This window comes from Manis javanica, chromosome 7 (assembly GCF_040802235.1).
Source record: "Manis javanica isolate MJ-LG chromosome 7, MJ_LKY, whole genome shotgun sequence".
NCBI classification, from domain to species: domain Eukaryota; kingdom Metazoa; phylum Chordata; class Mammalia; order Pholidota; family Manidae; genus Manis; species Manis javanica.
This window is the reverse complement of record NC_133162.1, coordinates 31,333,842-31,348,842: the sequence shown is the minus strand read 5'-3', so window position 1 is coordinate 31,348,842 and position 15,001 is coordinate 31,333,842. Positions and strand designations below refer to the sequence as shown.

General features: G+C 41.8%; 2 protein-coding genes across 17 annotated transcripts in view; one reads left to right on the top strand and one right to left on the bottom strand.

The window, feature by feature from the left end:
* The window catches only part of ZNF518A (zinc finger protein 518A), a 114,786-nt gene extending 114,265 nt beyond the window's left edge, over positions 1-521 (top strand). For 5 of the 14 annotated variants that reach the window (XR_012133102.1, XR_012133099.1, XR_012133101.1 and 2 more), the window contains one exon: positions 255-519. The gene's annotated coding sequence lies outside the window, so the exon portion shown is untranslated. Of the gene's footprint in view, positions 1-254 lie in introns of all 14 variants that reach the window. The other 9 variants (XR_012133104.1, XR_012133098.1, XR_012133100.1 and 6 more) reach the window with 3 other exon arrangements.
* BLNK (B cell linker) overlaps positions 1-15,001 on the bottom strand; it is an 80,059-nt gene that overhangs the window by 53,587 nt on the left and 11,471 nt on the right. For 2 of the 3 annotated variants that reach the window (XM_017675058.3, XM_017675063.3), the window contains exon 2: positions 503-568. In XM_017675058.3, coding sequence (XP_017530547.3) covers positions 503-568 — 66 coding nt within the window. Of the gene's footprint in view, positions 1-502; positions 569-4,281; positions 4,387-15,001 lie in introns of all 3 variants that reach the window. The other variant, XM_017675072.3, reaches the window with a different exon arrangement.

The window sequence follows — 15,001 nt, the reverse complement described above, 5'->3', positions numbered from 1 at the left end:
TGGTGTGCAGGAAGATTTGGAACTCTAACTTACGCTCTCCAAGTATCAGTTGAAAACATCATTTTAAAGCAATAATTGAAAAAACAGAAATCAAAATATGCAAAGTAGGCATGGCATCCTAAAGAAGCTAGGGCTGTGTTCTTGTGACTTCTCCTTTGGACTTCTCCAAGCATGTCCTCGCTAGTGGCCCTTAACTAAATGGTTATAGGAGCTGATGTCCTGCTTCTAAAAATGTCCCTTTTGACATTTAACAGGCACCTTGAATGTCATGGCTCACCTATCCTATGGTCAGAGGAAAAAGGAAAGTGCCCTGGACACTATTCCATTCACTCGTCATATTTCCTGCAGGCGGATCTGACTGCCATGGACTCTAGCCAAGAGTAAGAAAGGCTTAGATTTTGAAGAGGTTGCAACACTTTACTTCATTTTCTTCTACTAAGACAGGCTGGCATATGTTTTTATATAAGTAAGCACTTATATGGTGCTGTGGAGTCTAACTTACTTTTTTATTTTGTTCATTATTCCACCTTCATTGTTCTTAATATCATGGACCATCTTTTGAAGCTGCCTGTAAGAAACAAAATTAAACATAAAATATTAAAAACTTAGTTGATATTTTTAAAAAGTCTCCTATCCTTCTTGAATACACAAAAAAGAAAAACAAAAGAGAAAAATCCCCTACAATAAAACCTCCAAACAGCAAGAATTTTATTGCATTTAATTAAGTTGACCATCTGCTACTTGAGTAAAGGGAAGTGTGACTGGTCCTGTTAGGGACATTTAGCCATGTCCCTATGTGGTGGATGTCTGGGCCAGCTGAAGAGGAATTCTGATTCCCATTATCCATCCATTTGGAGGAAACATATGATTCTATCACAAACCTCACTGGTCATCACTTATTGTCCTTAGATCATCCACATTGCAAGGTTAGAGTACCCTGAAGGACAATATTGGCTGAAGTCAGGCCCAAGATTTTTTTGTTAACTTTACTAGGTAGTATCTGAAAAAGCTGTCACTAAAAAACTGCACATACACAGAAGCCATAAAGAAAATGGATAGTTAATCTAACTAAATAGCTATTTGAACCTTCCATAAAACAAAAAGTAATATGTACAAAATCAAAAGATAAATGACACACTGGAAGAAATATTTGTGACACATAATAATACTAAAGACTACATATTTAGATTTGCAAAGCAATCTTATAACTCAGTAAAAAAAATATTAACAATTCAATAGGAAAATGATCAAAAGATGTGAATTGTGAATTGTGAATACATAGCTAACAGAAAAGAAATACAAGTAGCCAGTAGACTAATGAAAGATATTTAACATGACTTATATTTAAAGAAATTTTTTCTGGTATCATTAATGTACAATTACATGAACAACATTATGGTTACTAGACTCCCCCATTGTCAAGTCCCCCCAACATACCCATTACAGTCACTGTCCATCAGCCTAGTAAGATGCTATAGAATCACTACTTGTCTTCTCTGTGTTATACTGCCTTCTACATGCCCTCCCCCCACATTATGTCTGCTAATCGTAATGCCCCTTTTCCCCCCTTAACCCTCCCTTCCCACCCATCCTACCCAGTCCCTTTCCCTTTGGTAACTTTTAGTCCATTCTTGGGTTCTGTGAGTCTGCTGCTGTTTTGTTCCTTCAGTTTTTTCTTTGTTCGTATACTCCGCAGATGAGTGAAATCATTTGATACTTGTATTTCTCCACCTGGCTTATTTCACTGAGCATAATACCCTCTAGCTCCATCCATGTTGTTGCAAATGGTAGAATTTGTTTCCTTCTTATGGCTAAATAGTACTCCATTGTGTATATGGACCACATCTTCTTTATCCATTCATCTGCTGATGGACACTTAGGTTGCTTCCATTTCTTGGCTATTGTAAATAGTACTGCAATAAACATAGGGGTGCGTATGTCTTTTTCAAACTGGACTCCTGCATTCTTAGGCTAAATTCCTAGGAGTGGAATTCCTGGGTCAAATAGTATTTCTATTTTTAGTTTTTTGAGAAACCTCCATACAGCTTTCCACAGTGGTTGAACTAATTTACATTCCCACCAGCAGTGTAGGAGGGTTCCCCTTTCTCCACATCCTCCCCAACATTTATTGTTGTTTGTCTTTTGGATGGTGGCCATCCTAACTGGTGTGAAGTGATACCTCATTGTAGTTTTAATTTGCATTTCTCTGATGATTAGCAATGTGGAGCATCTTTTCATGTGCCTGTTGGCCATCTGAATTTCTTCTTTGGAGAAGAGTCTGTTCAGCTCCTCTGCCCATTTTTTAATTGGATTATTTGCTTTTTGTTGGTTGAGGTGCTTGAGCTCTTTATATATTTTGGGTGTCAACCCTTTATCAGATATGTCATTTATAAATATATTCCCCCCTACTGTAGGATTTCTTTTTGTTCTATTGGTGGTGTCCTTTGCTGTACAGAAGCTTTTCAGCTTGATATAGTCCCACTTGTTCATTCTTGCTTTTGTTTCCCTTGCCCGGGGAGATATGTTCATGAAGAAGTCACTAATGTTTATGTCCAAGAGATTTTTGCCTATATTTTTTCTAAGAGTTTTATGGTTTCATGACTTACATTCAGGTCTTTGATCCATTTCGAATTTACTTTTGTGTATGGGGTTAGACAGTCAGTTTCATTCTCTTACATGTAGCTGTCCAGTTGTGCCAGCACCATCTGTTGAAGAGACTGTCATTTCCCCATTGTATGTCCATGGCCCCTTTATTGAATATTAATTGAGCATATATGTTGGGGTTAATATCTGGACTCTCTATTCTGTTCCACTGGTCTATGGCTCTGTTCTTGTGCCAGTACCAAATTGTCTTGATTACTGTGACTTTGTAGTAGAGCTTGAAGTTGAGAAGCATAATCCCCCTTGCTGTATTCTTCCTTCTCAGGATTGCTTTGGCTATTCGGGGTCTTTGGTGGTTCCATATGCATTTTAGAACTATTTGTTCCAGTTCGTTGAAGAATGCTGTTGGTATTTTGATAGGGATTGCATTGAATCTGTAGATTGCTTTAGGCAGGATGGCCATTTTGACAATATTAATTCTTCCTACCCAAGAGCATGGGGTGAGTTTCCATTTGTTAGTGTCCTCTTTAATTTCTCTTAAGAGTGTTTTGTAGTTTTCAGGGTAAAGGTCTTTCACTTCCTTGGTTAGGTTTATTCCTAGGTTTTTTCTTTTTTTGATGCAGTTGTTTTACTAATTTCTTTTTCTGCTAGTCCATCGTTAGTGTATAGGAAAGCAACAGATTTCTGTGTGTTAATTTTGTATCCTGCAACTTTGCTGAATTCAGATATTAGTTCTAGTAGTTTTGGAGTGGAGTCTAGGGTTTTTTATGTACAATATCATATCATCTGCAAACAGGGACAGTTTGACTTCTTCCTTACCAATCTGAATGCCTTTTATTTCTTTGTTTTGTCTGATTGCCATGGCTAGGACCTCCAGTACTATGCTGAATAACAGTGGGGAGAGTGGGCATCCCTGTCTTGTTCTATTTAAAGAAAGAAATTTAAATGGAAACAAATGAGATGTTCTGTTTTCCAGACTGGCAAAACTTAAGTGATAATTTGAGGGTTGGTGAAGGTACAAGAAAACAGGTATTCTTGGGAATGTAAAATTAGTATAATCAGTAATTGTCAAAACTTAAAACTTATGGGCCTTTTGATCCAGAAATTCCATGCTAGAAATTTGTCTTATGAACATGGTCATAAAACTATTCTGTTATATACATATAAGCATGTTTATTGCAGCATTATAGGTAATTACCCTAATCCTTCCTGCTTCCATCCTAAAAAACCTGTAAACAACCTAAACAACCCATCAATTATTAAAAGGGAATTAGTTAATAAACCAGTTAAATAAACTTTGATGAAGCCATACAATGGGATACCACAGGCACTTAAAAAAAAAGAAATATACATCTGTAACGCTGATAGATAAAAATTTCCAAAAAATATTAAGTTAAACACAAACAGTGAAGGAGGAGAAAGAAAAAAAGAAGGAAGTAAGGAAAGTTCAGAATAATGTGTATCATATGATCTTATTGGGAAAAAGGGACATATAGACATAGGTGCTGGTATATACATAACTTTTTAGAAAGATATGCAAGAAGTCATTAAAAAGTTTGTTTTCAAAGCCATTAGAGTGCCTTCATACAAATTAGAAAAAGGTACGCCTTTTCTCTGGATAGACACTTAGTGTCAGGTGCACAGCTTGGTGAACAGACAAGGGTGGATTTCAGCACCTACTTTTCTCATTGTTGTTCAGGGCACAGACCAATCCACTGCACAGTGAGGGTCTAGGGCTCTGGGTGGGGATGTGGGCTTCTACTTTGTAAAAAGGAGAGTTCCACTCTGTAATGATTTAAAAATATTATTTGAATGTTCATAGCATGTTCATATATCACTTTTGTTATCTGTTTTCTATACACGTACAGAGAAAAACATTAACAGGGTTGGAGAATAAGGTCACATTTTGTTTCCTTCGGTACTAACTTTCTAACTTAGAAAAAACAACACAGGATTTCACATGGCTCTGCCCTGAAAGAGTAGGATATTTGAACTCACCTTTCAGACAAGCCTTCCCTTCATTCTGAGAAGACTATTTGATTGGGCCCTTTCGTTAGCAAAATGTGAAACTTGTACACAGCCATTGTTCTTGGAGAAAATTGTGATTTCCCATAAACCTGAACGCAGATTTCTCTCATTAGGAGAAGTGGACCTTCTGTTAGGTAATATGAATAGTGGTGCACAACTAAGCTTGGCTAGATCTATGAAACCCTGTTGACTGGGGAGCATCTGGCAGAAATAGTCTCTGGGTTCCGTGTGCATGTGTAGCAAAACTTTTCAATATGGATGGAGCAGTTGGGGGGACTAGAGAAGCTTGTCGGAGGAGTGCCACCCGACCTGGCTATTGGTGTCCTCCACTAAAGATTAATTTAAGGCTAAACAGCCCGCCTATGCCAGCGCTCTGCATAGCTGTTTGTTGAGTGCCACTGGATACCAAGGAGGTGGGGTGAGATTTACCAGGGAGGAGATAGACACTCCTATGCCCAGCCATCTTGGGAAAAGGGAGATTCTCAAAGAAGGAGCAGGCACTTAGACCAGGGATTTTAGGCAGCTCTTCTTCTATGTCTAATGACTGGAGTTAGAGTTCCGGAGCACAGACAGACCTGAGGGATATTCAGTGGTAGGAGATGGGGAGACTTAGAGGGTGGGGTGGTGGCCCTGAACCTGATGCTGGGTCTGGACTTCAGCTCCAAGGAGAGCTATACCTAGTACAATCCTTGACATTTGCAACTAGATAACTCCTCTCCATGGCCCTGAATCTTCAGCCAGACTATGGGGAGGGATGTACTCCATCGGAATGGAGGGGTGGAACACAGAAGGTGGACAGGTTGCAGGGTGGAGCAGAAGGGTAAGAGAAACTTCTTTCAGGTCATCCTTCTGGCTGAATCTTGGGGAATTATCTACAAACTAGGGGACCACTGATGGGCCCACGTTGGGATATGGAGGGGTCAGCGCCAAGTTACAATCTGGGTAACAAAGGAAAGGAGAGCACGTGTTATATCCCCAGTTAGGGAGGCTGGGAATACTGACTCCATACGTGCTGGAGCTCAGCAAAGCTCCAGGCTCAGGAGTCAAGAGAAAAGAATGGACGAGAGAGAAAGGGAACTCCCAGACTTGTCAGAGACGCATAGGGGTGTGTCCCTTGTGTTGGACCATTGAGTTGCCCCAGAACACTAAAGTTTATAGAATTTGTTCACATATATTCTGTGCAAAATCCGTTTTACTTTTCCTGAGGAATTATAAGGAATCTCTATAGAAGAGGAAAGAAGGGACAGGAAGGGTAAGAGGTCCAGAAGTGTAGACAAAGAGAGTTTGAGAGAGAGAGGGTAAAATGAACTGATTGGGAGGAAACATAGTAATTTCAAATAGAAAGCAGGGGGCAAGACTCTGGTTGTAAGCTGACTGTTAACTGAATGGAGTTATTAGCTTTGAACCTTTAGCCTAAGTTAATGCTTAACCAGGTTGAAGGGCAGAATGAGGCAGAGTGAAGGATTCTATCAGAATGTTGTCCACAGCAGGACACAGGCAGAGTAATAGGGATCCAGAGCCGACTTGTTCAAGTAGCTTTGCTGTAAGTATAGATACACAGATGTAAATTGTTGCAAAAGAGTTTGATATAATTTTGTCATTTGCTCAAACTGGTATTTGATGCTTCTTGGGATTTCTTAATTTCTTTTTATTATAGACTATTAAAATAATTATAATATATAATTATAGTAAATTATTGAATTGTTTCATAAAGTATATGCTTTGTGTTTAAAATTTTCCCTCTCCCTCTGTATCTCATTCACACAAATCCTGATGTCCACAGACTGCTCAGTTATAGCTGCCAAATTTCTGTTACTTGGAAAAACAGTGTCCCTCAAACCAAGAAGACATGGCAATGCTTTCAGCTCATTTAATCAACAATTCACACACCATGTATCTCTAGTATCTACTCCATTTTGGAGTATTTCTGTACTACAACTTGCAGCATGTGCGATAGCAAAGGAATGTGCAACGGACTGTTCCAGAAGAGGCTGCTCTGGATTTAAGCATCAGTTGTTTTACTGTAAGAAGTCGTATGTAGGTCAGAATAGGTAAGGCATAGAAGAGTTTCACCTTCATTAGCCCTTTCAGAGCTATCCTGCCTTGCCTGGGAGAAGGATCACACGATCACGATGTTCTAATTTTATGAAGAGACTGCCATTTCATGTAATAAAATAAAATAAAATAAAATAAAGAACAAAGCTTATCTAATATGTTTTTAAAAAATGTCAAGATGTAATTCTTAAGCAATAAGGCATTTCAGCATTTTTAAATGATGAGATCATATAAATAATTGTAATTATTACTTGTATAAGCCAAATCAAATTATATATTTTCTCTTTTGTTACTATTTTTAATTTTTTTCAAGCTTTTGAATTAATATCAACCAACTTAGCAATTTAACAACATTCTGTAGCAGTGTGACCCTGGCTGAGCCTGGATCTCAACAGATTTAGATCCCACCATGTACTGAAAGTAGAGGTCATCCTTTGAAAGTTTCCAACAGTCTTTTTTGCCCTCAAAGAAGGACCAGTGGTTCTCACACTGAACCTGAAGGGCCACTAAAACACAGTAAGCTATGCCCCACCCAAGGGTTTCTGATTGGGTAGGTCTGGAAAATGTGCATTTCTAACAAGTTCCCGGGTGGTGTTGACGCTACTGGGCAGGAGACCACCCTTTGAGATTGACTGTGATAGTTCATATCTTTCTCCACTGTGGCCCTAGTAGTTGTGCCTAAGTAAAGCAAAAACCTGCTTGGGAAAAACTAAAGTCCTCAATAGCCTGAGTGCAAAGTTTCAGACAAATAAGCTGCATGGTCAGTCTGATAACGCAATTTGGGCGTGTCCTTTATTAGACTGTCACTTCTTTATGGGACTTTTGACTTTTCTCTATGTGGATTTAGACTCCCTATGTCTGTATATTTTTTTATTTCATAGTTATGTGCTTTTTCTTGAGCTATTGTTTGCAAAAGCTGCAGAGTGGAGATGAGGGGCTGAAGGAAGAAATGTCCGTCGCATTATGTAGCAATGCAAAAAAGGGCTGGACCTGCTTGGAGCTACATGTCCAGGACCATTCCTAACACGGTGCTCTAAAACTGATTAACGCAGAATGTGGTGACATTGGGACTAAGACATGACCATATCCTGTCTGTGGGGAATGGGCTGTCCTCACTGTCACTTATCCTGCAGAAACAGGAAGTGAGGAAAACGAGGATGTGTAGGTAGGCCTTGGGCTTTGGTATCCTGATGTTTCCTGTCTTCCTGGGGCCTCCTGTTTGTTGGCCTCTGGACTTCAGGTTGAAGCATTCTCATAGTGCAGAGCTGAGCTGGCACTTGAAATGGTCTATGGCTGAGAGCGAAGCAGGGAGGAGCTGAAGAAGAGTAGTCCAGGACACGGAGCAAACATGAATCATTCTCTGTATTACACTTCCCTTCTGTAAGCCCCACATTTCAGTGAAGTCTTACTATGTGTTAATCAGTCTGTTAGGATCATGGGGAAATAGGGAAGGGTCTGTGGCCAAAGGTGCAAGGAGCCCACGAGAGGCACATGCAGCCCAGCAGATACCATCTACCCTGCAGTGAGGAAACACATGGCCCACAGGAGACAGGCACATGGATCTGGAGACAAGCACAAGCCAGTATGGAGCTGTGGGGCAGGAAGTCTGGTATTGTGGGATCAGTGTACTGCAATTTGAGTGCAAAAGAGAATGTGACTTTTTCTCTTTTCCTTTTGGAGTCACAGGTAAGAAGTGGCTGGTTGCATAGGTTGCACAGTTTTTAATTTTGTCACTTGATTTCTGGTTAAAAATTCGGTCTATGCAAATTGAAAGAAGCCCATCTGAAAAGACCACATACTGTAAGATCCAACTGGAACCTGGAAAAGGAAGAACTATGGAAACAGTAAAAAGGTCAGGGGTTGTCAGGAGGAAAGGATGAATAAGTGAAATGGGACTTTCAGGGCAGTGAGACTGTTTTGTGTGATACTACAATGGTGGCCACATGTAATGGATGTTCACTGAATCAAAATGTCACTCTTAATTCCAACCCCACTGTTAACATTTAATTGAACAGCCTTCCAGTTGTTTACTACACATGTATGATTTGTATAGATTTTACATAATTAAGATCATATTGCTGTTTTGTCATCTGCATTTTCCATTTAATATATCTGAACATGTTCATAGTTGAGCACCATTCTTAGACTTTGTCTGCTTAACTGTCCAGTCTGCACCTTACCTCCCTCCCCAGCCACTGGAAACCGAGGGGCTTTTTAATTAGCTGAAACTGCCCCAGCTGGATGTGACAGGAAGCAGTGATATATCAGGATCTCTGTGCTTGATGCAAGGAGAGAGGCCAGACCAGACTTGCGAAGGCCGGGAAAGGCAGGAGCTGTTGAGCATAAGCACTGAGTTGCTGGCTTCTGGGAGCCATGGATCAGGCAGTTAAGCCTGAGGGACAGGAAGAGGGGTCAGTCTCAGGTTTCCTCCTGTTCCTTCAAAGCCAGATCACCTTCTCAAGCTGTTTTCTAGAGTACGGTCTGAAAGTGACCCAACTTTGGTATCTGTAAAACGAAGGCAGTGCTATCTACCTTGCAGGGTTGCTGTGAAGACAGCAGGTGATGGATGTAAAGAGCCTGCCCACACTGGCCTTTCAGTCCATCATGATGGCTCTTCCTGCAGAACGCCCTGGGGACTAGATCAGACCAGGAACCAAACTCAGACCAGTGCTGTCTGCTAGAGACAGGAAGGGGGGCTCTTTCCACCTGCATAGATTTCCTCTTGGCCAGAGGTGCTCCAGAGGTTTTTTTTTGCTAGGAGGAAATGGGGGGCTTGACGGTGTGTGGCTGGGGGAATGGTGGTGGCAGGGAGGGTTGGCTGAGAACACTCCCCAGCCTGGCATGGCTTATTGATATCAAAAAGTGGGGATCATCTACTCACCTCAATTCTGCATAAAACTATGGGTATTATATACCTTAATGTGAGTGGCATTTTGCTCTCTAACCTACAGTAATACCATTTGCGAATAGATGAATTATTTTGTGTTCTTCGGGTGCCTTTGGTACTGGCGAATGCTTCCATATGGTCATCTACATCCAAGTGTGAGAGGATTTTAATCAACACTAAGTTTAGTACAAGTAAAAATGATGTGCTTGCCAAAAAATTAAATTAAAAAGCAGAAATTCAGATTGCTGGGCCCTAAACCATACCAATGGAATAAACATCCCAGGTGGGGCCCAAGACATTCTAACAAAGTTCCTGGGACTGGTGACTATTATGCACATAGAAGGCTGAGAACCCTTTTTTAAAAGGACCAGGGCAGGTTTATCTCCTTATAGTCCAGGCTTAACCACAAAGAGCACAGAGAAAGGCCTCCAGCCTCCAGAGTGTCTTCCCACCTGCCCTCTAGTGCCTGAAATACCTTCAATGGCAAATCTTATTCTTTGCTCCGTAATGGGATACCAAAGGTTTCCCCAGTCCAGGAAAGGAACACTTTGACAAACAGGAGTTTTAGCCAATGGTATGATGCCTGCTTCCAACAGGGGGAGAGAGCAGAAAGAATCAGCTGTGGGTGCCAAGGACCAGGCGTTTACCTTCTCCTGTGACCAGCACAGAGATACTTCTTGTCCACCTGCCTTCTGTTCCCCAGCAGCCTGCCACCAGAGGAGGGGCTTTGACTTTAGATGCTGAACACAAACAATCCAGCCTTCTTTAAAGACTATTTCCTTAATTGAAGTTAAGTCAGTCTCTATACATCTTCTTGGAAGAAGTGGTCTGGACTTTGGCTACATATTAGAATCAGTTAGCAGTTTTTAGTAATCCTCATAACCAGTTCTCCCCACAAGACCTTTGACTCCAGCTGATTCCAATGTGTGGCCAAGCTGAGAACCCCTGGCAGCATTATCAGGATGGGAGAATTTTGTAGGTCCCCCAGGAAAGACCCATTGGCTCAGAGCACAGGGAGGAATCCATAGATGTTAAGCCCTTCAGAAAGGTGCCTGCAGGCTGAGAACAGCTCTAGGTATGTAGAGGGATAGAACAAATCCAGGAAGGATGGACTGGTGGACACAAAGCTCCACCAGGGCACAGGGGGCATGGGGAAGGCAGCTACACATGGATGTTTTAGCTGCATCCCCAAAGAGTAGTGCAAGAAAACTCATGTTTAAAACAATACCTTTCTAATAATTTTTATTAAACACACGATATGATTTAAAAGATGATACCATTTGCTAGAGGTATGTTTTTTTAAGTTTGGCAGAAAACAATTAAAGGATCAGAAAAGTTCTTGCTTCCCTTTTGCTCCTTACTGCATTCACAGAAGACCATGAAAAGGTAGGTTTTTGTGGACTTTTTCTCATTTCTGTCTTTCCAGAAAAGGTGAAATGCAAAGCAATTTACTCAGAGAAAATCCCTGTTTAATCTGGATTTAGGAATGGATTAAAGAAAGTCTCAAATGAAAGAGACTGCAAACAAAAAGAACAGGTAAATCCTTCCTCCTTCCTCACCCCCACACCTCACCCTAGTGTTTCATCTCTTTGGTATCGCAGGGCTGGTCCTCCTCTGACAGCCAAGATTCAGCCTCAGCCTTCCCCTCTACACCTGAAAATGCTGCGCCTGGCAGTGTGTCCCTCCAATCCATGCTGTGAGGGTTGGTCAGGCCCTTTCAGCAAAAATTTCTAAAACTCAGCTTGCACCAGGCCACACCCTCCTCAAAGACGCAGAGCTCCCCAATGCCTACTGAATCGAGCCCCACTTTCTGTCTTGGCCAAGAGTCACTCAGCCTCACCCCCAGCTCCTGGAACCCCGGGCTGACTGCTGGCTCAGTCCTGGGCATTATCCATGTCTGGTTGGTTGGGTACCTTTAGAGCATCTGTGCTGCCCTCATAGCTGGCCCAGTATGTCTGCCATATGTGTTTCTAAGATCGGATCTGGAGTAGAAACCTCTCTCGTATTTTCCTTGGTATATATAGGAACAAAGAAGATATCCATTCTCTTAATTCCTTTATGCTATGAATACATTTTTGAAAACTTAACACTTATTGCTGGGTCTGCTGGGTCTTTAGCTGACTTCCTCTTTTTTTCAGGGGTTTAAATGATCTCATATGACTGGATTTTCTTTTAAGATGCTACTTATCATTATGATAGTATATTTATTTTTGTTGTGAAATTTTCTTACAAGTATTTAATACAAATTTTAATACAATTTTATAGAAAATTTAAAACTTCTGGTAAGAAAAAGAAAAATGGAACTTGCAACCTGGTATCCTTGGATCTTCAGGCTTGAACCTTTTGCACTTTCTTCAACCTTTGACCTGTGATCTCTATCACTAGCTGTCAATTCACCTCTAGATGAATCTTAATCTGTCTCTGTTCCCTTCTGTTCACTCCTTCAGCTACAGCCACTGTGGTATCAGGACAGCCCTGCTTCCGTCTGTTCCCTTCCCCAAATTCATTTTCTTAAATTGTCCTTTCTTCATGTCATTCTGCTCATGAATAGTCTTTGATATCTCTTTATTTCTTTCAGGATAAGTGCAAACTCAACAGGTTAGCATTTAAAAGCCTTTACAATTTGGACCCAAACAGCCATTTGAGATACAATCAACCCACTGTTATAAACCACAATTTTTTCCATTCCACCCTCCAGCCCAAGGTCCAGCTCAAGCAATTCCTTCCCCCTTCCAGATCATTTCTTGAGCACCGGAAGGGAGGCCCTTTAGGGAAAGAGGATTGGATTAGAGTCCAGAGAAGTACATTCTACTCTAATCTCTAACCTACTCTAATCTTGGCTATGTGAATCTGAGCAATTTTTGTTATCACTCAATGCCTCATTTTTTCCTATAAAATGAGAAAACTAGACTACATGGATATTCAGGTCTTTCTCAGCTCCAAATTTTATTTCTGTATATCCTGAATTTGTAGCACTTCAGGCAGTACTATTGATTGGGCTTTTAATCTCCAGTACTAAAAGCAATCTCTGAACTATTTGGTTCATGTGATATCTTTTATAATTTATATCTTAAACTATTTCCCCTAAATTAAAAATCGTTTTTTTCTTCATTTTATTAAACTAATATAAGCTAATTTTAAAAACGTATGTGATATAGATAAGTAAAAGTGAAAACTACTCATCTTTCTTTGCTGGGCACAGGGAGGATCAGAGAGCTGTGAGAATCCTGAGAAGGACATGACTGGCCTGATGTCTCACGATGAAGTGACCCTGGGGGATGGAAGGATAGAGGGGGGCCTAGCTATGGGAACACTGGCGTCTGGGAGACCAGTATAAACCCAACTCTCCTGGGTCCCAGCCCAAACCCACGGCAGTAGGACATCAACAGAGCGGGATAACGTCAGGAGTGCCCTTTAGGGCTTCAGCTGGGCAGGAGGAAGACTTACTGGCTGCAGGGCTGACAGCTCTCAAAGAGGACTTTGCTGGGTCGAAGTGCAGTGCCAGCTGTAGTGGGGCCTGCTGCAAAGTAAATCAGCAGTTCTGCTTCTGTCATTTGTCAATATTTTGTTCATTATGGATTTTTTTGCATTAATTTTGGTTTAAAAAATATTACATTAAAATATTATTTATCTTGATTTTCTGATTGGGGGAGGGCTCCCACTTAAAAGTTTAATGTTACTTTTGTCTTATACAAGACATGCATTTGCCTTATTTATTCCACAAATATTTAGCAAACACACTGAGCAAGACATATATAAGACACAGAGCCACCTTCAGGGAAATGCTGCCCCAGTAATGCGAGAAAGAGGTCCCTTCTGCCACCTTATCTATTACATGATAAAAACCTTCTGACCTATGTGAAACCAGAGGACAGTTGTAGATAGAGACTGGGGGAATTCTCTGATTCACACAAAGTATCTTCCTTTTGGATGACTTCTGTCTCAAAGATGAAGTGTCTGGTTACCAACTGTCTTCTTTAAACAGAATGCCACTTGCTGGTGACCATTCTGTTATTTGCATGCAGCAAGAGTCGTCCTATCACCAGCTACCCGCCTCTGCCCTTCCTACAGCCTCTTCTAGTCCGAGCCCGGTTTCCTCATGCCCCACTTCCTCATGTCCCTCCTTCCTGTGGCATTATTGATATTATATTTAGAGTTGCAAATACAGCAGAAAAGGCTGCTTCCTTTTTGAGAGTGAGTCCACAGTGGAGCTGGCACAGAAATTTGACAGCCTCTTCCATCATGGTGTGCTAACTTGAGCTGAAGTAGCACCACCACCCCATTTCACAGATGCAGGTACTGAGGCCCACCAGGATCACCAGCATGATGCTTGTCTCAGACCACACAGCTTTGAAATCCCAGCTCCTAATTCTGCCTGTTAGGGTAGTCACAGAAATTTGGCAGAGACTTTAAGAATATCCTGGGCCAACTCCCTCTTGCTGTAAGGGAGGAAACCAAGTTCCACAGAAATTTTGCCATTGCCCCCTACGATTCATTAGCAAAGGCTTCCCCAGCTCTTTCCATCATACACTGTGGCCTCCCTTTCCACGCATGGCTTCAGTCTCCAGCTAGAGAATCAGTTTTTTCCATGGCAGGGATTGTGTCTTCTACCTTCTTATGCCACAGTCAGAACCCTGGTTACCGTCCAAGCCCAATAAGCCATGCCAGTGGTCAGACTCACATAGCCAACAGTGGCACAGTAAAAGCCTGCCCTGACTGAGCACATATTATCTGCCCGGAGCTATGCAGGCATTACCTTATTAATCCTCACAACCTAGGAGGTAGGTCTTGTGTTATCCCTGTTTTCTTTTATTGTAATAAAAAATAGCCCCATTTGCCATTTTAAAGTGTACAGTTCAGTAGTGTATTCACATACACATTGTATATTCACATTGTTGTGATTACCCCAATTTTTACATATGACCAACTCTGCTCAGAGAAGTTAAGAAATTTGCCCAGGCCCCATACCTCACAAAGGACAGAGCTGGGATTCAAAAGCAGGCTGTCCAGACCTCAGAGCCTGGGCTCTCACCCATCCCTGGGCGACACATGTGACTTGTGTCAGCCTGGCCCATCACCAGGGCAGGTGATGTGTTCCCCATGTGCCTCTTTGGTCACCTTCCTCTCTGTCCCCAGAAAAGGCATCCAATCCCTCTACAGTTTTCACTGGGAACACATGCGTCCCTACTGCTGCCTTGCTGTAGGTCCTGATGTCAGACTTGTGCTAGAGGGGAACATGGGATCCTAGGGACCTGTTCCAGCCTTGAAGGAAGAGCAGAGAAAAGGAGGAAGGGCCATATGGCGGGAGGAAGAGGACAGAGAGGGGGTGCTGGTTACAGTCGGCAGGAGGGAAAGTGGTAGGGCTCTCTGGGGCCCAAGCATGCTGAGCAGGAGGGTGGCTAGACTCTGCGGGAAGACCAGGGCGCCCTC